Below are 24,900 nucleotides of genomic sequence, written 5' to 3' on the forward strand. Positions count from 1 at the left end.
AAATGCATTTATATATTTGATCATCTTTAAAATACTGTGAAATTGTTACATGAAAAAAGGTCCATTTTCATGAGTCTTTTGGAATTTTATAAATGCTGTAACTTTAATAATTTTTAATTTTATGAAAAAAGTCAGAAGGATAAATTTTTCGACATTTAAAGTACTGTGAATAACCGTATAGAGAATTCTTGAACTTGAGAAAAGTGGTCTCAAAAATATTCAAAATGCGCTCACTTTTTGAATTTTTGTCCAAAATGGCTGGCTATCGAACTTGACCTTTAGTGTAGGACACTGAAATTGTTCGAATTCAGGGGGTCTCAAAATGTGGACATTTGACAAAAACTGGGGGGGAGGGGGGTTGTCAAATTTTCCACGTATTTAATACCTTCTCTGATGAGAATGTATGAAAACCATTATTAAAAATTGTTTGCTCTACATTCGATGAAAAAATCTGATCTAGTTTTTTTTTGTTTAGCTTGTGCCGTGTGTCGAAAAATTTAATTTGTGTATTTTCAATGTTTTTTTAAGAATAAAACCAAAAGTACGTGTGCTATAAAAAAGCGATTAATAGCAAATTTGTAGATATTTTTTGGGTGCACAATGTTTGTCTTATCATTTTTTTCCTCTCTTGCAAAGTTTGACCGCAAAATGCAATTTTTTATTTTTTATTAGTTTTTGTGCGGTCAAAATAAGAATTTTCAATTTTTAGAAAAAATCCAAAAAGTTGATATGATAATCTTGTAGGATTATCGAAAAGTAATTTTTTCTTTTCAAGTACTGTGAACAACTGTGCAGAGAATTTTATAAATCATAAAAAATGTGCACTTACAAATTTTCAAAATGGGCTCACTTTTAGTATTTCTATCCAAAATGTCTGACAAATGAAATTGGCATTTAGCTTAGGACGCTAAAAGAGTGTACCAAAGGCCAATTTAATAGATTAATTTTTTTAAAGAGTTATCGTGCTTACAGACAGACAGACAGAAACACAGAAAGAAAGACAGACACATTCGTAAAAACCTGTTTTTCGGATTCAGGGGGTCTCAAAACGTGAACATTTTGACAAAAACTAGTGGGGTCAAAAAATTTTACACAAATATAATACCTTCTCTGATGTGCATGTAAAAATGATAAGACATTATAGGTGGTATTATCCATTTTATAGGAAGGTTACCCCTACAAGTCAATATTTTTGACAAAAAAACTTCTAAAATATTTTTAAATTCAATTTGTTTGATCAATATTGCTTATTTTTTGGTTAAAATATACAAAATACTTCTTATTTCATCTTATTAAAAAAACCTTTAATTATTTTTAATGAATAAAACATGAAATTACAAGTAAATTGCATCTCCTAATAAGAAATAAATGTGCAATATTGACAACAAATTTTAATCCAAATTTTTGTGAATCAAAATTTGTAAAGAAAACGTTTCACAAATTGATAATTAAAAAATGTGATGTTATAATTCGACATGACGCACAGTGGGAGGAAATGCACTTTTTTCGTTCAAAAATGTCAAGAGTCTTCAATTTTTGTCTGATTTTGATTAAAAAAAAAAATTAAATTTCATAAAATTCTGAAGAGATTGACGCTCCGAACTTTTTTTCTCATCTATTTGTTTTTTAATCATTTTTCCACTCAAACTATGGAAACACTGACATTTTGTACGTAGCCATTTTTTACACTTTGACAACTGATTAGGTAAACTTTATATTATCTTAAATGAATGTTTAGGGACATTTAATCACCAAAATAATTGAAAAGTTTACAAAATCCATTATTATAAACAATTCTTTGGGTGAAATATTAAAATTTTAGATTTTTTAAATTTATAATTTCCTTCAATCGCCAGAACGACTTAATTTTTTCCTTAAAATAATAAATATTTATGAATATTTGATCAAATATATTAAATTTATGAAAACAAATTAAATAATCAAATTCAAATTTTTGGCACTTTCGCATGGGAAACAAAATTTTTCGCATTGGAAATGTTTTAAGCTTTTGGACGAATGACTGCTAGTCACAAAAATATTTGAGAAGTTAACTATAACTATTGTTATAAATAATTCTCTTGGGAAAATATTCAAATTTAAGGTTGTATCCAATTTTAATTTTCTTTAATCGCGAGAATGTCTACGGATATTCCTAGAAAAATGTGTTTTTGATAATATTTAGTAAAATATAAGAACTTAAATGTTTCTAAACAATTTAGGTTAACAAATTCGAAAAGTTGGCAGTTTCACTGCCAAAAATTCGGGGTTTCAATCGCAATAGAATGAGAATGAATCATAACACTTCATGCTAAGATTCTCTCAATGCAACATCTTTTGACAATAACCCACAATAAATTTGAATATTTTGTCAAGAGAATTATTTATAACAATGGTTATTATTAACTTCTCAAATATTTTTGTGTCTAGAAGTCATTCGTCAAAGAGCTTAAAACATTTCCAGTGCAAACAAAATTTTTCTATGTGAAAGGGCCAATATTTTGAATTTGTTTATCTAAATTGTTCATCAATATTTTAATTGCTATATTTTATCAAATATTATCAAATATATATTATTCAAAGAAATACCTGAAGTCGTTCTGGCGATTCAAGGAAATTATAATTTGAAAAAAACTCAAATTGTAATATTTTGCCACAAGAATTGTTTATAACAACCGTTCTTATAAATTATTTAATCAGTCTTGTAATTAAATGCCATTCCTACACTAATATGAAGTACTTTTAGAAAAAAAAAACTTTGACCGATAAAAAGACTATTTCTCAATTTGTTCATAAAAATTGTTTATAATATATAAACGGAATCATAAACAAATTATTTGTATTCAGTGAGTCCCGAAACATTTACTTAAGACAATATAAAGTTTTCCTGGTCAGTTGCTAAAGCGTAAAAAATTGTTATGTACAAAATTTCAGTGTTTTCATACTTTGATTGGAAAAATGATTAAGAAACAAATATAGGAGACAAAAGTTCGGAGCGTCAAGCTCTTTAGAATTTAATGAAATTTAATTTTTATAAATTTTCAATCGGACCAAAATTGAAGGCTCTGCACATTTTTGAACGAGAAAAGTGCATTTTCTCCCACTCTGTGGCGCAACGCAACGTAAAGCAGGGTTCGGTCTAAAAGACCGCACGTCCACACTTCCATTCTATTTTGCCACTTTTTGCTCAAAAGATTGGTACGTTTGTGTGTGATATCTTGCGTTGTAAATACCTTTTAAAAAACTGAAACAAAAATATAAAATTGTGATGCTACCGTGGACGTGCGGTCAAGTGCTTTTGAGTGATATTACTCACCAATTACAAACAGCACCACACCTTGTCCACCTATCTTGGCGAAAAAACTAAAGCTGCTAATAACTGTAGCCTCGAGGAAGGCCAGTGTGGAGGAAGCCACATATCAGAAGCATGGTGCGGTCTCTGAGACCGCACGACCACACTTAAAGTTAAAAATATTTTTGTGGATTTCATTAATGAATAATGATTATTTATTGTTTTTTAGGAACTACTAGGAGATAATGGAGTCTTAATTTATCCAACTTTTCCATCTGCAGCATTTTTTCCTTATCAACTTGCGCAACGGATTTGTAATGTTACTTATATGATGATTTTTAATTCTTTGCAATTTCCGGTAACTCAATGTCCAATGGGTATAAATGGAAAGGGACTCCCAATTGGATTACAGGTTATTAATAAATTATTATATATTTTATAATTTAGTCATTTGAAAATAACTTTAGGTTGTTATATATATTTTTTCTTTACCTCTTTTGAGAGCGTCCACATATTACATGAAACTGTACAGGCTGGGGGGGGGGTCTCCTCTAACGTGAGAAAATGTATCATGGGGGGGGGGGTTGAAAGGGTCGCAAAGGTAAAAAAGTTGAATTTTCGGCAAAAAAGATAATTTTCAGTTAAGAGAGATGGATTTTCAATAAAGCAGATAATTCTTTTACCATAAAAGATGAATTTTCAATCCGAAAGGACGAATTTTTAACAAAACAATAGAACTTTCTAGAAACAAAAAAGATTAAAATCCAACCGAAACATTTCCAATTCCAACACGAAAACTGAAATTTTTAACAAAAATTTAAGTTTCAACCGTGCAATATGACTTTTTTCATGATAAACAATTACTTTTTCGATTGAAGGATGACTTTTTAACTAGTTGAATTAAGCAAAAAAAAAAGAATTTTCAACAAATTAGATCAATTATTATTTAAGTAAGATTAATTTTTAACGAAAAACTTAAATTTCGAAACAAAGAGACGAATCTTTAAAAATAAATTTTCAACAAAGTTCAACTTTCAACCAAATAGTTAAATTTTCAACCAAAAAAGATAGATTTTCAACCAAAGAACTAAATTTTCAAAAAATTGTTGAGTTTTCTGGCTAAAAAGACGAATTCTTTACAAAAAGTTTAATTTTCAACACGAAAATTTGATTAAAAAAAAAACAACAAAAATTTACCAAAAAGTGGAATTTTTATCAAAATAGTTTAGCTTTTATCCACATAGTTGAATTTTTAACCAAAAATATGAGTTTGAAATGAAAAAACTTAACATTCAGCGCAGTAGTTTAATTTTCTACCACACTGTTAATCTCCATCTAAACATAAGGAGTTTATACAATCCAGTTCAATTTTCAATCAGAAAAAAGGAATGTTTTAAAAAGCAACTTAACTTTAAACTAAGCAGTTGATTTTTCTACCAAAAAATATGAATTCTCAACAAAAGATGTAATAATTGATTTTTAAACTTAAAGTATTTTCATTTTTAAATAAAAAATAATAGAATTTAACCAAAAAGACATTTTTACAACAAAATAGTTGAATCTTCAAATGAAACAGAATAACTCTTACCCAAAATGATTAATTTTTTGGAAAAAAGTCAAATTAAAAAAAAAAGAAATTTCAACAAAATATTTGAATTGTTATATTTTAAGTTTAAAACACTAATTTCCAAATAATAAAAATGAATTTTTAAATCTACTGAAAAGACGATTTTTTTACAATAAATTTGAATCCTCAACCAAAATAATTAATTTTGGACAAAAAAAGATTGATTTTCTATACCAATATACAAATTTTCAGCATGCTACATGAATTCTCCACCAAAGAAGTTTAATTTTTAATAAAAAATATTAAGGTTCAACAAAGAACTTAATTTTCAACAAACAACTTAATTTTCTACCAAATTGTTGGATTTCCAATCCGAGAAGACCAATTTTGTACGAAAAAGATGAATTTTCAACAAAAAACTTAATTTACGACCAAATAGTTCAATTTTCAACTAAAGTTAAGAATCTTCAACAAGGAAAAAATTAATTTTCTTTCGCAAAGTAGATCAAGTTTAAACCAAGTAGTTGATTTAAAAAAATGCATAACGAAACATGCAATAGTTAATATTATAAGAAACAAATTAATTTAAAATAAAAAAAGTTTAATTCCGCAGAAAAAAGTGTTTTGACAAAATAGTTGAATCCTTGAAAAAGCAGATTAATTTTTAACCAATCAGTTAAATTTTTAACCTAAAAGGATGAATTTTTAATCAAGAAGTAATGTTCTACGAAAAAAGTCGAGCTTTCAGCAAAATACGTCAATATTTAACAACACCAAATGCATTTTTAACCAAAAATAATATTTTACATTTTTACCTATAAAGGAAATTAATTCTGTATTAAGAAAAACTAGTTTTTAGCAAAATATTTTAAATTTGTAAACAAAGAGATGAATATTCAACTAAATTTATCAATCCTAAAAAACAGATTTCAAGAAAAGTGTTGAACATTCAACCAAAGAGTTAAATTTTCAACCAAAAAGTTGAGTTTTGTACTAAGAAAATTGATTTTGTATTAAAAGACGAATTATCAACATAATAGATGGCTTTTCATCCAAGTAGTTGAATTTTTAACTAAAGAAGATGGGTTTTCAACCAAATAATTTCAATTTAATCTAAAAAAAAATTTCAACCAAAAATTGAATAGTTGAATGGTTATTAACAAAATAATTTGAAACCAGAAATTAAACGAATGTTCAACCAAATAGTTCAATTTTCAACCAAAGAGATGAACCCTCAACCAAAAAACTAAATTATTCACGAATTCGTTTAAATTTCAACGAAGTGCATATAGTTAAATTTTTTTAATAATTAAAATTTCAATAAAAATTTAGAATTTCTAAGTAAACGAGATAAATTCTGAACCAAAAATATATTGTTAAATTTTTTAATAAAAAATAGGAAAGGGGGGGGGGTTGCAGAGGCACATAAAATAGCATCACGTAATATGTGGACGCTCCCACTGGTAAGAAAAAAGTAATATCAAAGTCTATAAAAAAACTAGAAAATATATTTGTCTAATTCTTTATCAATTTTTTTTTCAAATTTTAGATTGCAGCTAAACCAAATTGTGATCATTTAACAATTGCCGTCGCTCAGGAAATAGAAAAGGCTTTTGGTGGCTGGCAACCGCCTGCGATCGAAGTTAAAGTTGCTTAACAATTTCGCATACTAAATGTATGATTTGATGAGAAACACTTTTGAAAAAATGCCAGTATTTAGAAATTATCTCACAATAAAAAAATTTCTTATTTGTACAGACACAAGTATATATATAATGTATGTGCGGAGTAACGTGCGGGAAGAGGTATAGATTTTTGAGATAATTAATTTTATTTATTATTTATATGGAAACAATATTAGATTTTTGTATAATCATTTTGTAAATAAAAAATCGCTATATTTGTACAATTTTTTTCACCACGAAAATGAAATATTATAAAAAATTAGCACCTATTACAGTGAATGAATGAATTCAATTATTATTATTAATTGAAAAATATTAAGTCAGCTATGTATACTTCAATAGAGTATTCAAAATTTACCAATTTCAAAATTTAATGTTAAATGTTAATAATCGAACAATATGAAACCAATGAAGAAACAATTTAAATCACTAGTATCGTGAATCGCGCGCTTTGCGCGCGTCTAGTTTTTCGTTTCAAGGAAATACAAATATAATTTTCAAAGGATTCTTGAGAAAATTCCGAAATATTTTAGAAGATTTGAGAAATGTCAAAAATTAAAATTTCAATAGAAAATTTAATATTTAAGAAAATATTTCAATTTTTAACGAAAGATGATGAAATCTCAACGAAAAACATAATACATAATTAATATTTCAATAACAAATATTTTAATAGTAAATAAACAAATATTTATCATCAAAAATAAAAAAATATTTTCATAAAAAATAAAAAAACAGTCTAACTCTTTCAAGAATACCTAATTTTCATGAATGTATTCGAATCTTCAACCAAAAAAGAATCATTTTCACCAGTTGGATTTTGATCTAAGCAGATAAAATTGTTTTCGAAAGAGTTGATTTTTTTACTAAGCAGTTAAATTTTTCAACAACATAAAATTAAATTTTCAACCAAGTAGTTCAATTTCCAACCAAGTAATTGAATTTTTAACAGAATTGATTTTAGCCAAGAGATAACAAAAATTTCATCCAAATTATAATTTGAGAAAAAAAACAAATTTTTATTGTCATGTAAAATTTTTTAATAACTACTTCCTTTTAGGCTTATTTGTTCATTTGCTTTCATGCTTATATAAATATAATTTTCCGTAGCTTCTTGAGAAAATTCAAAAAGTTTTTTTACGATTTCTGATATGTCGAAAAAGTATAATTTTTTTTATTTGACAGGTTTTTACAAAATTTCATGAAAAACTTAATTCTAGTAAAAGAAATATTAGGGGATTTTAGAAGTTGGGAGAAATTTCAAAATAGTGAATAAATTTCGGAAATCTTTTAAAGTTTAAAAATATTAAAATTTTTTTTTTTTAATGTAGAAAGGAAGAATAAAAAATTATGAAATGAAATATTTGTATATTTTGAGTTACTTAAATAGATGGTATAGAAAATACTTATTCCTTATTAATAGATAAACAAACTGAAAGCAGCCAGTAAAAGTCATTTCGATGCAGTGTCGCAACCAATCAGGTTTTTGGCAACATTGTATCCGATATTTTTGAAATGTTAAAATTACTTTTTTTTAGATCGGATGATAAAAAATAAATAAAATAGCTGTGAATTCAATCTCGAGTGTTTTCACTTTATTTGTATTTATAATTATATAATGTGTTTTCAACCAAAATAATGATCATAGAGAAAGCATTTGTGATTTAAAAAAAATAGGCAAACTAAAGTTTTCGTTTTAATCAATTTAGAAATAGTAATTTACAAAAAAACTAGAAAATTACAAAATAATACATTTTTTTTCAATACAATGTCAAATCAGCAAATATAATTTTGTCTTTAAGATGTTAATTTTTCGAGCTGGAAAAGGAAAGGGGGAAATTCTGTCGCACCCTATCCCTTTCTCAGTTTTATGCTATGTAAATTTAAGTTAAGATTAAGTTTTAAATTAAAAAATTAATGCTAAAGTTAAGACAATATTAAAAATTAAAACTATTGCAATCCCTACCCGCCTCTGCCAGCATTGTTTTATTTGAAAATTTATAATCAAAACAACTATTCTATTTATACATAAAATTTGATTTATGTGAACGAAAAAAGTTTTTATGTTCAAAACAGATGTTTCAAATATTAAGAATGAGCTTAACTTTCTTACACTTCAATAAAGTTTATTAATATTATAGGTCGAACGATTTGCATCGGACTAAAGAATCTTTTCCCTTATTGCATCAATTTTAATTTATGTTGATGAAAAAAATTTGACTATAAAACACCGTTTTTTTTAAATAATATGCATTACCATATAGCTTCCTTACTGTTTATTAAAATGTTTCAATATCATAAGTCAATTGATTCGTCTCAAATAAAAACATATTTTCTATTCTTAAATCAACTTTGAATTAAGAGAAAATTTTTACAATAAAAATCGATTTTTAAGATATTTTAAAGGAATATGACCTCCTTAGTCTTTAATAAAATGTATTAATATTATAGGTCCTTCGATTCGTCTCGAACCAAGGAATATTTTTTATTCTTTCATCAATTTTAAATTATGTTAAAGAGAAAAGGTTACGATCAAAAACAAATCTTTTCTATTCTCACATCAACTTTAAATTATGAGAGTGAAAATATTTTCACTACAAAAATCGATTTTAATTATAATATAAATTACAATAACTTCCTTCCTCTTTGATCTAATTACTAAATTAATAAAAAATTATGCGAAAATGTTACCATTACAAAGCTTTCTCTAGGAGGAAGCAAACATACGGTATCATATGAACTTTAATATTAAATTCATTTTTTTCTTAAATTTAAAATTATATTTTTATAAATGATGAAATGTTGAGAGTAAACATATATTTCAGGAATCAGCGGATGTTTTATTGATAGGTACCAAAGTACAATATCAAACTGAAACACATTATATATAGAAAATATGTTTTCATTAAAAGTAGAAAGTCCAAAGATAATTTTGGCTCAATTTAAAACAAGAATCTTCTGAACTTGTTTCTTATTCCCACGCATTATTTCCAGAACTTCCTCCAAAGTTTTCCCCATAGTTTCGGGCGTAGTATAGAAAACAATCAGTGGTCCAATGGCACAAACAGATGCAAATATCCAAAAAGATGTATAAATACCAGCAGCTTCATTTACACATGGTAGCATAATTTTTGTCGTGAAAGAGAATATCGATTCAATAATCGCTAATATCATTACAGCTGCACCCTTGACCTTGACAGAGAAAAGTTCGCCTGCATATATATAAGGAATAGTAGTTATTCCCATATTACACACAATCATGTAAAAAACCATGCTCAATAATGGGATCCACGTAACACTTGAAACATCGGTTCCGATGAACATTCTCAAAAAGAAAAACAATCCTCCTATTCCTAACATGATCGCAGACATTATTCCAGAAAATAAATAAGCAGGCCTTCTTCCCCAAACATCAACTAATTTAGAAGATGGATATCCAACGAATATTTGTACTCCTGTCATTATCATTGCCTGATATTCTGGTCCTAAGGATGATCCACTATTGCTAAAAATTTGTTGAGCATAGGCTTGAATGGCAAAAAATCCACCAAATACATATATAAATATTGTAGCTAATTTAATAATAAACGCTCTTCGACTGCCTCTATCGCAAAATAATTCTTTGATGCTATTGTTTTTGGATTCTTTACTTTCCTCGATATTCTTCTTCATCCTTTCAATGTCAGCGAAAACAATCTCAGGTCTTGTCACTTTTGCCAATTCCATTAGTGTTTTTATTGCTTCTTCGTCTCTTCCTTTTAATAAATGATAATATGGACTTTCCAGCAAAAATGGAAATGCTGCAAGTGCAGTTAGAGGTAATAAAGCCATAACTAAATTCATGGTTCTGTAAGGCAGAACAGCTCCGGCAGTATTGATGAAGAAAGCACCAAAATTGACGCACAGTTTGCTGAGAGAGAGAAACTTTCCTCTTAAACTTTTGTCAGTGACTTCACCTATGTAGATGTTAAGAGTGGTGTAAGTGCCACCGTAACCTGTCCCAACGACAATTCTTGATAAGCATAGGTAGGTATAAGTAGAAGCGAAATTGAGTAAGATCCAGGCTATCAGTTGTGTTATACAGAAAAATAGAATTGTGTGTCTTCGACCAATACGATTTACGATTATAGGAGATATAAGGAAGCCAATTGTTGTAGATATACTGCAAATAGAGGCTAACCAAGGTCCTTGATCAGCTGTTACGAGAATTTCTGATTCAGCACTTGTCAAATATGATAAGGCTGGTGAAGACCACGTTGCTTGGGCTCCAGTGTCTATCATTAGGATGTAACCTAAAAAATTACATTTCAGTCAGCTTTCTTTGTGTAGAAACAAAACTTTTATACAATAGAGCATTCATGACCATTTGAGGCATATGTTTTTTATCAGCCCAGTTTCAGTGAATCTTGACACCGAAAACATCTAGATACCGAGTTTAGAGCTAATTCGTTTGTTCTTTTTTAATTTGAGTCCATCATGTTGAACCTGCAATTTTTAATTTTGATATTTTCACTTTTACTTAAATTTTGATTTTACGATATACATTTAAGGGAATGTATTTGCAATATGTTGCAACAATAATATATAAGGAATGTTGACATTAAAATATTTTTTATTGACTTTGAATTACAAGAAAATATTTAAAAGTGATATATTGCTCTTTATTTGACAGAAAAATTAATTTTCGGTGTATAAATTATCAGAAGAAATGCTTCGAAGAAAGTGGGGTTTTACCTACACAGCAAAAAATTATTTCAATAAATTAATTTATATTAATTAAATAATAATAATAAATGTTAAATAATGAATTAATAATTAAATATTAATTAGGGATAATTCACAAATTACGTGACGCGTTTTTCTCTTTTCCATATCACTGTATCACTGTTCACTTAACGCAAATTATATTCTTATCTTTATTTAAACAAAAGAAAAACGTGTTACGTAATTTTTGAATAATCCCTTATCAACAATTAATTAATAAATTAATATTGATTAAATAATTTTTTGCTGTGTAGGTACAATTCCACTTGCTTCGAACTATTTTTTCTCATAATTTATATACCAAAAATTAATTTTATGCTCAAATAAAGAGCAATATATCACTTTCAAATATTTTCTTGTAATTTCAAAGTCAATAAAAATTATTTTAATGTCATCATTTCTTAAATGTTGTTGTTTCAACATATTGCAAATGCATGTCCTTAAATGTATATCACACATTATATGATCAAATAGTCGAGTAATTTACCGTGACTTTAAGAAAATAGCGAGAAAGTGGAGTGTTTTCGAATTTTTAAAACTTCAAAGTCAATTGGGGAAGGTGAAAAATATTTTAGCGGAATTATCGCTATACAGGTATAGTTTGGTTTGATTTGAAATATTTTATTCATAATTTAAATCTCAAAAAAAAATGGTTTGTTTTTCAAATTTAAAGAAGTGTTTCGTTTTTTGAGATTTTTAGCTATATCTACGATTCGGAGACAGAAAGAATTTCTTTTCATGAAACTTTAGGGGAGCGTTTTTGACTCCCAAAAGAAAGTTTTCATTGCTATTAGAACTCGTGCAAACAAGTTTTTGTTTTTCGATACGCTCTATTGTAGATTCTTGTATTGTATTGTACTTTTGATATTTGACATTTTTACAAAGTACCTGTACAAGAATTTACATTTTTCGCATTCAAAAAGTTTTTGTTTTTCGATCTAGGGTGTCATTACAAAAAAAATGAAGTTCAAACTGTAGAATATTATATTACGATGCCATAATTACTAAACAATTAAAAAGGTTAAGTTTCAGAGCATTAAGTTAAAATTTATTTTTTTATTTTATACAGAAATTTTTTCATTTTATAAGTACTTAGTCATTTATTGTATTTATTTTATTTTCCCGTAATAAGGTTTACAGTTTTTCTTACTTGTTGGTAAAAAAATGTTCCACCAGGGATTGTAAAAAAAAATCGATTTTTGTTTAAAACTATTTAAAAAAAATTTTTGATAATGAAAAAAATCATCTAACTACAGTTTTGATGTGTCGAAAATAGTGATCTATATTATTCATGGAGCCTGGTAGTAATTAAAACTAAAAGTACCCACTGATTTTGAAAAATGAAAAATAAAGTTTTAACATTTTTTTAGATTTCTCTCTAGAAGGGTTGTTCATTAAAAAAAATTATAATAACAAAAAATGTATACTTTATACAGAGCTACAACTTTCATTCAAACACTTTCTCAATCAAACTAATAATTGTGCAGTAAATAAAGAAAAACATGTTTTTCCGCGTATTCCTGGCAATTTTGCTAAAAAAAATCGCTCTAAAGAATTATTTTCTTACAACGATTTTTTTCTTGGTAGGGAACAAAATTTTATCCTTTTACATTTTTTCAGAACTTACCAGTAAGAACAGACATAAATTGTCTAAAAATCGATTCTCTGCTTTGCAGTTGTCCATATGTATGTTTTTTTGTATTAACGTCTAGAGAATTTGAAGCAAAATCACTTTTCTTCCAACATAATAAATTTCGTATTTTCATATTTTTTTGTCACTTTTTACCTTTATCAATTGTAATTCAACTTAAAGATATATTCAGATTCAAGTCTGGAATATTTTCACAAAAAGTGTGTACTCGCGAATAAAAAAAGTGATAATAATTTTTATGCGTAGCATTTCGAATGTCTGAAAATGGTTTTAAGGTAAGAAATGTGAAATAAACATTTTTCTTATCAGTATCAATATTATCAACAAAGATCCGGTTTTGTTATAATAGTATATTTTTAAGCATTTTTTAGTTCTTGTGAAGCAAGCATTGTCATAATATTGCAAAATCCATAAATAGAAAACTAATGTACCCCTTCGTACAACAAGATATTTTCAGAAATATTATATTTCTGGGACATCCAGATGATATGGAATGTCTTTGGGACAATATTATTTGATCACATCCAGTCGGAATTTTTCATTGTTATATCATATATATTACACATTATAAGAAACTCTTATCAATATCGATATTTTATCTCTCTAGAATGTAAAATATAAATTAACTTATGATAATTTTTTAAACACAAAGTAGTTCAATGTACAGAATTAGTTATCATCAAACTACATCATCAACTTTTCTATATTTTAATATGCTGAGATTTCTCTATATTTGGTTTTCTTGTCCCACTCAATGTTTCTAAGATCTTTTCCAGATTTTCATCCTTAGTTTCTGGAGTAATATAGAAAATAATCAGTGGGCCAACAACACAAATGGATGCAAATATCCAAAAAGTTGTATAAATACCAGCAGCTTCATTTAAAAATGGAAGCATCAGTTTTGTTACAAATCCGAATATCGAAGAAGTAATCACAGAGAACATTACAGCAACACCTTTCACTTTCACAGAGAAAAGCTCCCCTGAATATATATAAGGAATAGTAGTTAATCCCATATTACACACAACCATATACAAAACCATGCTCACTAAAGGAATCCACGTAACAGATGAAACATCCGCTCCGACAAACAATTTAAAAAAGAAAAACAATCCAGTTATTCCTAACATAATCGCAGACATTATTCCAGAAAATAAATAAACAGGCCTTCTTCCCCAATGATCGACTAATTGAGAAGATGGAAATCCTGCGATTACTTGTATTCCTGTCATTATCATAGCCCCATATGCTGGTTTTAAAGATGAACCACTGTAGCTAAAAATTTGTTGAGCATAGGCTTGAATGGCTAAGAATCCAGAAAAGGAATATGTAAACTCGGTTAGAAACTTGATAATTGATGCTCTTCGACTGCCTCTATCGATAAATAATTCTTTGATGCTATTGTTTTTGGACTTTTCACACTCCTTGATGTTCTTCTTCATCCTTTCAATATCAGCCATAACCATCTCAGGTTTCTTCACTCTTGACAATTCCATTAGTGTTTGTATTGCTTCTTCGTCTCTTCCTTGTAGTAAATAATAATATGGACTCTCTAGCATTAACGGAAATGCTGCAAGTGCAATAAGAGGTGTTAAAATCATTGATAAATTCATAGTCTTGTAAGGCAGAAAAGCTCCAGCAGCATTGATAAGGAAAGCACCAAAATTGACGCATAGTTTGTCAAGAGAGAGAAACATTCCTCTCAGATTTTTTGCAGTAACTTCACCAATGTAGATGGTAAGGATACCATAAGTACCGCCATATCCTGTTCCAACAAGAACCCTTGATAAACATAGGAAGATATAGCTAGAAGAGAAATTTAGGAAAATCCAGGATGTCGCTTGTGTTAGGCCGAAAACTAAAATTGTGTATTTTCGGCCAATACGATTCATGAGTAAAGGATATATCAGGAATCCAATTATTGAAGATATACTGCAAATCGAGGCCAACCAAGTTCCTTGATCAACTGTTACAGGAATTTCTGATTTGGCACTTGTCAAATACGATAAAGCTGGTGATGACCATGTAGCTTGGGCTCCAGCGTCAATCATGAGGATGTAGCCTAAAACAATCAATTTTAATCAGATTAATTGGTTAAGATTTTTTAGATAGAAAAACACATACATTTTATTATAAATTAATAGGAAGTCTGAAAGAATATACAAAATTGATACAAAAGGATTAAACATTTTCTTTAAAAAAAACTTACGAAATATAGCATGATGGGAAAAGAAGATTTATTTTCTAAAAAAGTTTCCATAGCTATATTTTAATTTGTTTGCATCTTCTCTTGTTCAAGTGTAGAATTTAAATCTAATGTTATTATTAAAAAAAAAGTTTTCCATCGAGATTCAGTAGAATATTTTAATTATCTTGTTGAAAATTAGTTTCTTTAGTTGAAAACTAATGTTCTGAACTCAAAATTCAACTAATCCATTTTTGGTTAAAAATTCCACTATTACATTTTCATGAAGAACGCATTCTTCTTGGTTGAAAATTCAACCACTTGGTTAAAAGTTGAATGGCTTTGTTAAAAATTTATTTTAATGTATTAATACTTAATTATTTTATTGAAAATTTGGTGGAAACTTGATAGTTTTTAGTCAAAAATTAAATTATTTTTTGAAAATTTATGTATTTTGTTGTAAGTTCGTTTCCTTTTTGTAGAAAATCAATTTCCTTGATTGAAAATACATAAGTTAGTACGTTGTTTGTACTGTTTGTACATTTAATATTTTTGCTTGTACCCTCTTTATTGCCCGGTTAGGGGCAAATCAAAATTTCATGCCATCCCACCGAAATTTGAATTTTTCATTTTTTTTTTGCATACGTTTGTACGTTGTTTGTACTGTTTGTACATACAATATTTTCGTTTTTACCCTTCTGGTTACAAAATTAGGGGCGACATTGATTTCGTGGGGCTAATTTCACAGATCCTCTGAAATTTAAATTTCTCAAATTTTCTTTTTCAATACGTTTGTGTGTTTATACGTTTACTTTGTAAAAAAATCAAACTACAGTTAAAGCTTTCAATAGTCCTCCCTTTTAGAGCCCTTATGGGAATCGACGTCGCGCCGCAGGTACGAGTAGGTGTAACAGGAGTGGCGCGGGGTGCGCGGGATCTGCGGTTGTCACTCAGGCGAGCGCTCAGGCGCGACCACACAAAAGCGGAACGGGCTATAATAAGTTAGTACCCACCCACCCTCAGCCCCAAAATCGGCGCTATAGAAGAGTTCCACTGTACTTTGTTCAATTTGACTATTTTGTTGAAACTTTGCCTTTTGGTATAAAAAATCGACCATTTGATTGATAATTCATCTTTTTAGGTTGAAAATTTAACTATTTGGTACCAAATTCGGCTTCTTTTGTGAAAAATAAATTATTTTAATTGAAAATGTAACTATACCATTTTTAGTTTAAAATTGATCTTTTGAAGTTGAAAATTCGACTATTTGTTTAGAAATACATGTATTTTGTTGAAAAATCATTTTTTCGAGGAAAGTTATAATGTAATTGTTTGTTGAATAATCGTGCTTTTGTTTAAAATTGTATGCTTGTATATATTTTTTTACATTACACACTGTGGAAAAAAACTGGATTTTTCTGGATAAATCCGTCTAGAGATCACAATTTTTATCTGATTTGGACATCAATAAAAAACTTAAGCTGATTAAATCCCTCAGAGACTTCTCAAAGTCAATTTTTAAATTTATCTTTTTACAATAAATTTGTGAAGGAGAAAAGTGATGAAAAATATTTTCGACAATATCGTTTTTAAACTTGAAGAAACAACTTGTTGGAACTGAAATAAAATAATTCATTAATTTTATAATTAATTTTATTGTTATAAGCTAATTTTATATATACATAATTACACAAGTATGATTCTTGTGCGCATGAAATTAATTTTGCTCGAATATAATTACATTCCTTCGATATTGGAGATTTATTTATTCAGCATTAGATTAAAAACAAAATTCATCATCTGAACAAAATACACTTAATATTTTATAAATATATTTATAAATATGTTTATAAATATGTATAAATACAATTTTTCAGAAGATTCTAAAAAATCAATAAAGATTGTTTTTAAAAAATATAATTTATTATTTGACCACATGTATTTTAATATTGTCTTAAGATGAAAAAATGAATATTTAAAGTATACAAAATCAAATTATCAAAATAATATAGAATGGGTTATGATTCACAACATTTTAAAAATGAGCATACATCATTCCAGAAATGGAAAAAGCAATAGGCGCACCTTGCTATGATAAATTGTGCAAAGTTTGATTATTCTGCAAGCATTCTCGAGTTTTTCTGATGTAAGAAAATGATAACAAATACGCAAACGTTGATCAAGTATGGAAAATTTATCAAATTCAATCTAAACAGATTTATAAAAATATATTTGAGATTTTTTCAAAATTCAGAAAATAACGATACTTTTAAACTGTTTTGTTAGAAATTCACCTGAAATGGGTCATTATCCATAAAAAATTATCCATCTTATTTAAAGGGTCCTGTCTATTAAATAAGGGATTTTGAAATGAACTACGAAATAATTCTTTTTAGGTAAATTTTTCTTGAAAATTTTGAATGACATTTAAAAGTATTCTGTTTTATACAAAAGCACTATTCTACATTATCTCTTCTATGTTTATGAGGTCTTACCGGCAAGAATGCTCGTAAATTGACGAAGACATCCTCCTTTACTTTGAAATTTTTCGTCGTTGCATTCTTCTTTGTTGGAATTAGAAAACTTTGTAGAAAAGCAAAATATATTTCGTGTTTTCATACTCTTTTTCACTTTTCACTTCAATCCATTAAATTTTTTTAGACCTATATTTATATAATTTTTTTTATTATTATTTATGTTATTATATTATATGTTATAGCTTTGAATTCGAACTGAATAAACTTACTTCAGATTTAATTAATTGGTTGAAAACAGCATAAAAATCGAGTTAAATTATTCAAGTTAGACACAAATGCTTCTCGTTTGAATTCGTCTTTCATTCTAAATGAAGTTTTTTCACGTGTCAACGGTGTTATCAGTGTTGTGGATTCATTACTGTTTGTACAAGTTGTCTCTTTTCTTACGATGCTCCCTCGTGAGGATTTTTTTTAATTTCTGATTTTATATAGTTCATTAGCAAATAAATAGTAATTATATTTGGACTTTCAGATTTATTGAGGCTAAATCGAATCACATTAAATCTTAAATAACCCCAACGTTGAACTGCAAATATAATTCGGGCTTAATGAACATCAAACATTGACAAAACAAACTTCTATGAAGTTGTTTACAAAACTGATAGCAACATATATGAAAACTGAATGAGTAATTTCATTTGGTAGGTTATTTTTCACACATTTATAACAAAAAAAAAACACTTTTACATTACTTTTACAACAACTTGTTCATGATGAGTAAACCTTTCTTAATTTCAACCCCGCGGCTCAAAAGAAACTTATATATTCCAAATTCAGTTTTAAACAAGATTCCTGCATTGAAGTTTAATCATTTTCATTTTTCTGGTTGACATCCACTCCAAGGTCAAGCAGAAAATTGTCTACCTTAACACCAACAAGATGGATATCACCACAAGCTACCCAGAAAATAAGAAACGATTGAAGGTGAGCGCTTTGAAATGTGTATTATTTGGAATATTCCTAGGATATCTCGGCAGGACATGAGATATCCTGAAAAATTTTCCAAAAATCACCCGGGATATCCGTGATATATTCCAAGGATATCGAGATTTCCGGCCGGTACGATATCCACTCAATGTCCTTTGCGGGATAAACACAATTTTAGCAATGGAATCTAATATTTCAGAAATGTATTTTGATTAAAAAATGTAGAATGCCTGAAAACATAGATTCACAAACATCCGTTTGACAAAAAACCACTTTATACAATCCTCGAATATAAGGTTTCTTTCAACATCCTATCTCAGTTTAATTATCAAAAAATTATTGTACCTGTAACCTCTAAATTGCGCAGTTTAGAGATAGCATTTTTCAAGGGCAAAATCCGTTTTCATGATAAAAAAACAATCAAACTAATATGTACCGCGTTGGTTTGTAAAGTATAAATCAGAAAAGATTATAATGTGGCAAAAATTTTCGAGAAATTGTTGACGTTTATTCAAGTGTAAATTATTATTGCGCGACTGTTTTAAGAGACTAGCAGCCATGATGGAATTTAACCGAAAGTGACTTTAGAGCGTACTTTACTATTATTGTACTTTATAATGTTGTACTTTGTATAAAATCTCAGGAAAAATACTTAATATTCTTAAATGATCTGTTATTTTATTGATCCGATTGAATATAAATATAATTGGCAATAGATATATCTGAATTTCCAGGAATATACTAAATTATAGAATGGGAATATCTTGGGGACATCCTTGGCATATAAAATTGGGATATTAATGGAATATCCTGAAGATATTCTGAGATATCCTTGGTACATTCCAGGGATATCGATATTTCCGCCCTGTACGATTTTTTATTGAACTATCCCGAGGATTTCCTGTGATTAGCCCACGATATCCTTGGAGATAAATGGGATATCCCACCGATATCTCATGCGGTGAGGGATAAAAATGTTCAATTCAATTGGGAAATACAGATTTCTTCGATTATGGACCAATCGGCAATACACATATTACATTTAAATGTGCCTGATTACTGGTAAAATGGAGACTAGATGATTTATATTTTTATTTCAATGAGTGGGAAGCATAAGTCAGTAAATTTGAATAGAAAAATACAGATTAGTAGAGACATACTCTCAATCGGATTTTTGAATTTCAACTGAATGAAAATGTGAAATCTATCTAAAAAATACTAATTATGCTTTAAGTAACACAATAAATTCATTTCATCAAATATCAATAAAGGCAAAAAAATAAAGAAAATAGACTAAAACCGCTTCAGTTATTTCTAAGTTCACTAAAAAATAAATAAAACCGTACATGTATTAATGAAATAACATTTATAAATTTATTAATCTTTTTGTAGAGAGGAGGCACGGTAAATTATATACAATTTGATAATCAAAGTATAGTATATTTTATTTTAAAAAATTGTTGTCGCAAGGGAATACGTTTGCGCGCCTTAAGGGATCCAAGTTCTAATGTAATATACTGTGATTTAATTGGCTGATTGATGTTTATATCTGCACTTAATGGTACGATGAGTACAGTGACCCCAACTTTTGCATATAGACGTACACTTGCGCTAACTGGTATGAGAAACAATAAGGTATGAGTGAATTGGACTGTATTGAAATGGATTGGAATGAATTAGATCAGATGAGAGTGGATTGTCATGAATGGGATTAAATGAAAATTGATTGTATTAGAGTGGATTGGATTGAATTGGATCGGAATGAATTGGATTTGAGCGGATTGGGGTCGATTGGGCAGATTTAATTGCAATGAATTGAATTCATATGAATTGTATTGGGATATAGTGAAGTGGATTCGATTGGAATAAATTGTATTAGGTTGGATTGTATTGGAATGAAATAGATTGGATTGCATTGGAATGGATTGCATTAGAGTGTAGTGGATTGAAATGAATTGCTTTGGAGTATATTGTAGTGGATGGAACTGAATTGGATTGGATTGATATGAATTGGATTGGAATAAATTGGAATAAATTGGATTTAATTTGAGTGGATCGTAGTGAAGTATGGTGGATTGGATTAGATTGGATTCACTTCGATTAGATAGGAGTGGATTGGATGAAATCAATTGAATTAGATTGAATATGATTAGATTATGGTGAATTCATATGTGGTGGTTGGATTAAAATGGACAGGATGGGATTGGATTTACTTTCATTAGATTTAAGTGGATTAGGTGAAATGAATCGGATTATATAGGAATGAATTGGATTATATATGAGCGAATTGGAAGGAATTAAATTGGATTGCATTGGAATGAATTAGATTAGAATGGATTGGATTTAATTGGATTGAAATGAATTGCATTTGAGGGGTTTGTAGTGGATTGGCATAATTTGGTTTGGATTGATATGAATTGGATTAGAATACGTTTCATTAGAGTTGATTATATTAGATTAAATTTATTAGAATCAATTGGATTGGTGTGGCGTGGATTGGATTGGACTTGATTGTATTGGAGTGGATTTATTTGGATTTAGTGGACTAGATTGGATTGGAATAGATTGGAATGAATTGCATTAAATTGGAGTGGATTGGAAGTAATGGAATTGGATTGAAGTGGATTGGATTAGAATGAATTGCATTTAAGTAGATTGTAGTGGATTGGAATGAATTGGATATATGTGAATTGAATTGGAATGGATTGAAATAAATTCAAATGGATTGGATCGGAATGAATTGGATTGGATTTGAGTGGATTGTAGTGGAGTGGATTGAATGGTAATTGGTTGGATTAGAGTGGATAATATTGGATTAGAATGAATTGGATTGGATTGAATCATTTGGTTCAGATTGAATTGGATTGGAATGGGTTGGATTAAAGTGGATTGTAAGTATTTGGAATTTATTTGAATTAATTTAATTGGGGTGGATTGGATGGAATTAATTGGATTAGATTTAATTAGATTGGATTGAATTAAAGTGGATTGAAATGATTTGGAATTGATTGGAATGAATTGGATCGGAGTGGATTGCATTCCTTCTCGGGTTTTTAGATAAGGACTATACGCAACCTATTTGCACTTATGATAGACTGGATCGTGTCATAAAAAATAGTGTGTGACACTCGGCCCCTGAGTGGCACTTTGCCATGTGTAAATTACAGTACTCGGCCAAAAAAGTGCCACTTCGAGTCCGTGTGTCACAAATAACCATTTTAGCTATTACTCCGAACTCATTTCTCAAATAGAAGGGTATACATATAATGCGAAAAAATATCAGCTTTTAATCCTTTTTAACTAAAATGAAGAGATTAAATTTTGAGGTTAGATTTCGAATTTACCTCTTTGAGGAATAAGTATTCAAATAATTTTTTTTTCACTTTATAGACACAGTTTTATCTCTAAAAGAAGTACATATACCAAGTGAAAAAATACCTAATTACAATATTTGTTGAGCAAAATGAGGAAATTATATAGCCCACATTGTTTAAAGGTTTCTTTTTTCAAACCTTTAACTTTCCAAATTCAATCCTATATTGCCTTTCTTAATAGCATTATTACGATTCACAGTCTTTTTTCAATTAGCAATGAAGTGTATCCAGTAGATCGTAAAATAATCATTTTTCAACATTCATCGGTCTCCCTAACATATCGTTGGCAACCTGCCATTCTGTTTTCAGATACAACTTTCTGAAGACTTCAAATTCGATTGAAACGTGGCCAATATTTTCTTGTTTCCTGGGTATTAAAAGAGGAAATGCAACCTTCGTTGACAGTGCATTTAGATCCGCTAAATTGTTTACAAGTATCTCTTTAACTTCCAAGTTCTCAATACCAGCTGCGTAATGCACAGGGGTATGTTTCTTGTTTCTAAGGCTGTTCACAAAGGGACCATAATCTAGAAGATATTTAGACCTCCTATAATTGTTACCCCGAATTGCACAGAGAAGGGGAGTTTCATTTTTGTTATCTTGTTTGGTTCAAGTAGTATTGATTTCAGCACCTCGTTTTATCAAAGCCTTTATCATTGTAGATGTATCCTATTGAGCAATAATATGCAAGATTGTTTATCTCTCAGGGTTGATTGTATTTATAGCAAATTCAGTATTGTTGAAGATCAGGTCGAAGCCCTCTTTGTTTTTGTCAAAAGCAAAAAAGTACAGAAGACAAGGATAATTTAAGGATGAGATGTTGCTGTACTTTCCTTGATTCCCGAAGTTGAGAATCAGATACAGATATCTTTTGGTATTTTTAAGATTATCGGAATTTGCACTATTGTTGGGAAAATTCACAGCAGCACCATTTTTGAATAAGATTTCGACAATCGATTTTGTTGCAGATCGTGAAAAGGATTGTCTTCATCTGTGTATTTTCCATTAACGTTCGCCCCAAGGTCACTCAAGGGTTGAATTATATTTTAGGAGAAGTGACTTGTAGAGGCGTAATGAACTCCTGTGCCTTAAAATTTTTTGAATGAAGAAGAAAATAAGGCTACCTGCGAATAATAAAGATTTTAAAAATGTTGATAATTCTTGTTGCAGCATAGTGGAATAAGCCATTAATTACATTAATAGGTTTTATCTCAAATTCTCCTCGACTGATCATATTAGTTTAAATTCTAAAAGCAAATTGTACTGTTCATACTAACTGATAACATAACATTTTATTAGACATGTCATTTAACATTCGAATTGTATTTGCGCAGAGTAATAAAAACATCTTATTTTATCTGAATTGTAACTATATACCCTAAACGAACTCTATCTTTACGCCTTAAAATTAAAGAAACAGATTTATGAAATAATTATTTATCTTAGAAAGATAATAATGAGATTAGCATATACATATTGCAGAATTATTATTTTTTTAATTCTTCAGATAGCAGTTTTTGCATTACAAAAAAATTGGGATCATCATAGTTGTCCTTTCTTTTGTCCTGCCGGTGTTTTCCCATCCTTATTGTAATGTACAATAGCACATATCTCATTCTTAACTGTAACTCGATTGCAGTATACCTATATTTATTTCCTATCTTCCACGTGTAATATCTCTGCAAATTTTTACTAAAAAATTTTGAAATTTAGTTAGTCATTCATTATGATAAAATTGACCATAGCCTTGAGAGATCTGCTTATTTCGTACGAAAAAATATATCAAACAGGCGATAAATACGTGAGAAATTACTTTCTCTTGTTCTCCCACATGCAAGCTATAAGGGCCCTTCTCATATAGACGTGCACATATTATTCTATTTCGCCTTACATAATTAATTTCACAGGAAAGAATGCATCCATATACCAACACGCTCACAGATACCAGTAGGCTCGGACGTCTATCTCACCGTGCCAAAATGAAAAACATAATACCAAGAAGAGTTTTAGAACAACACATCAGAGTAGACGCATTTTCTGATATCTTTTCTAGATAAACAAAGACAGTAACTTAATGCCAGTCCAAAAAAAAAACAAGTTTGTTGTTGAAAAAACAACGGATGATGAAATCATTAGCATAAACATTGATGATTTTGTTCATGCACTATATAATGAAAGGCACTATGTAGTTGTGCTAAGGGAAGAGGACAATATGCCAATTTTAACAAGTCTCAAATACGTTAAGAAATGGGATGTGAACCAATCTCTCGATAAAAATTAGTAAGCTCTATAGCTATTTAAGTACATAGGGATCGTCCTTAAGGCGATGTGAGGAGTGGATCACGTGACTAGATTCATACCATACAGCCACTTTTTTCATTTCCCAACTTATTTTCACACGAAGCGCCACATCGAGTTGAAAATTTAGGATAATAAATAAGAAGCACTAAGGAAGGCGGGTCTGGTCCTAAATTTTAATAATAATGAAAAAAGCCAAAAAAATTATTTACAACAAAAACTTTTTTCATAATTATACAAATTTAGGACCAGACCCAGCATTCTTAGTCCTTCTTGTTTAGTATCCCAAATTTTTAACTCGATGTGGCGCCTCGTATTAAGATAAGTTAGGAAATTAAAAAGTGTCGGTAAAGTTGGAATTTGTCACGTTTCGAGATGATGAAGGATTTTTGGTTGAAAATTAATCTTTTTGTTTAAACATTTATGTTTTCAGTTAAAAATTCAACTTTTTGGTTAAGAATTCTTGAATTTTATTTAAAATATGTTTCTTTTCGGTAGAAAATTAATATTTTTGTTGAAAACTTCATTGTTGGTTAAAAACAAGGTAAAAAAAAAGGTTTTAAAAAATTGAACTGCTTTCTAAAAATTGAAAAAAAATTTCTTTCTTTCTTAAAAATTAAACT

At 28.7% G+C, this 24,900-nt stretch overlaps 2 protein-coding genes across 7 annotated transcripts in view; one reads left to right on the forward strand and one right to left on the reverse strand.

The window, feature by feature from the left end:
- Positions 1-6,762, forward strand: part of LOC117181938 (fatty-acid amide hydrolase 2-A) — a 72,018-nt gene extending 65,256 nt beyond the window's left edge. For 4 of the 5 annotated variants that reach the window (XM_033374965.1, XM_033374962.1, XM_033374966.1 and 1 more), the window contains 2 exons: positions 3,519-3,701; positions 6,406-6,522. In XM_033374965.1, the coding sequence (XP_033230856.1) occupies positions 3,519-3,701; positions 6,406-6,513 (291 nt within the window). In that variant the 3' untranslated portion in view covers positions 6,514-6,522. Of the gene's footprint in view, positions 1-3,518; positions 3,702-6,405 lie in introns of all 5 variants that reach the window. The other variant, XM_033374964.1, reaches the window with a different exon arrangement.
- A 2,232-nt stretch (positions 6,763-8,994) lies between these two features.
- Positions 8,995-17,970, reverse strand: LOC117182283 (facilitated trehalose transporter Tret1-like). Of its 2 annotated transcripts, XR_004468294.1 has the most exons (4): positions 17,888-17,970; positions 17,637-17,804; positions 12,933-15,018; positions 10,719-10,833 (listed from the first exon to the last, which is right to left on the reverse strand). XR_004468294.1 is itself a non-coding variant. In XM_033375403.1 (2 exons), exons 1-2 carry the CDS (start codon positions 13,069-13,071, stop codon positions 9,479-9,481), a joined length of 1,494 nt encoding a protein of 497 aa, XP_033231294.1. In that variant the 5' UTR covers positions 13,072-13,632; the 3' UTR covers positions 8,995-9,478. The 2 variants fall into 2 exon arrangements, 1 of the variants encoding a protein (XP_033231294.1); XM_033375403.1 differs by lacking the exons at positions 17,637-17,804; positions 17,888-17,970 and having other exon boundaries at positions 8,995-10,833; positions 12,933-13,632.
- Between the last annotated feature and the right edge of the window lie 6,930 nt (positions 17,971-24,900).

This window comes from Belonocnema kinseyi, chromosome 10 (genome assembly GCF_010883055.1).
Source record: "Belonocnema kinseyi isolate 2016_QV_RU_SX_M_011 chromosome 10, B_treatae_v1, whole genome shotgun sequence".
NCBI classification, from domain to species: domain Eukaryota; kingdom Metazoa; phylum Arthropoda; class Insecta; order Hymenoptera; family Cynipidae; genus Belonocnema; species Belonocnema kinseyi.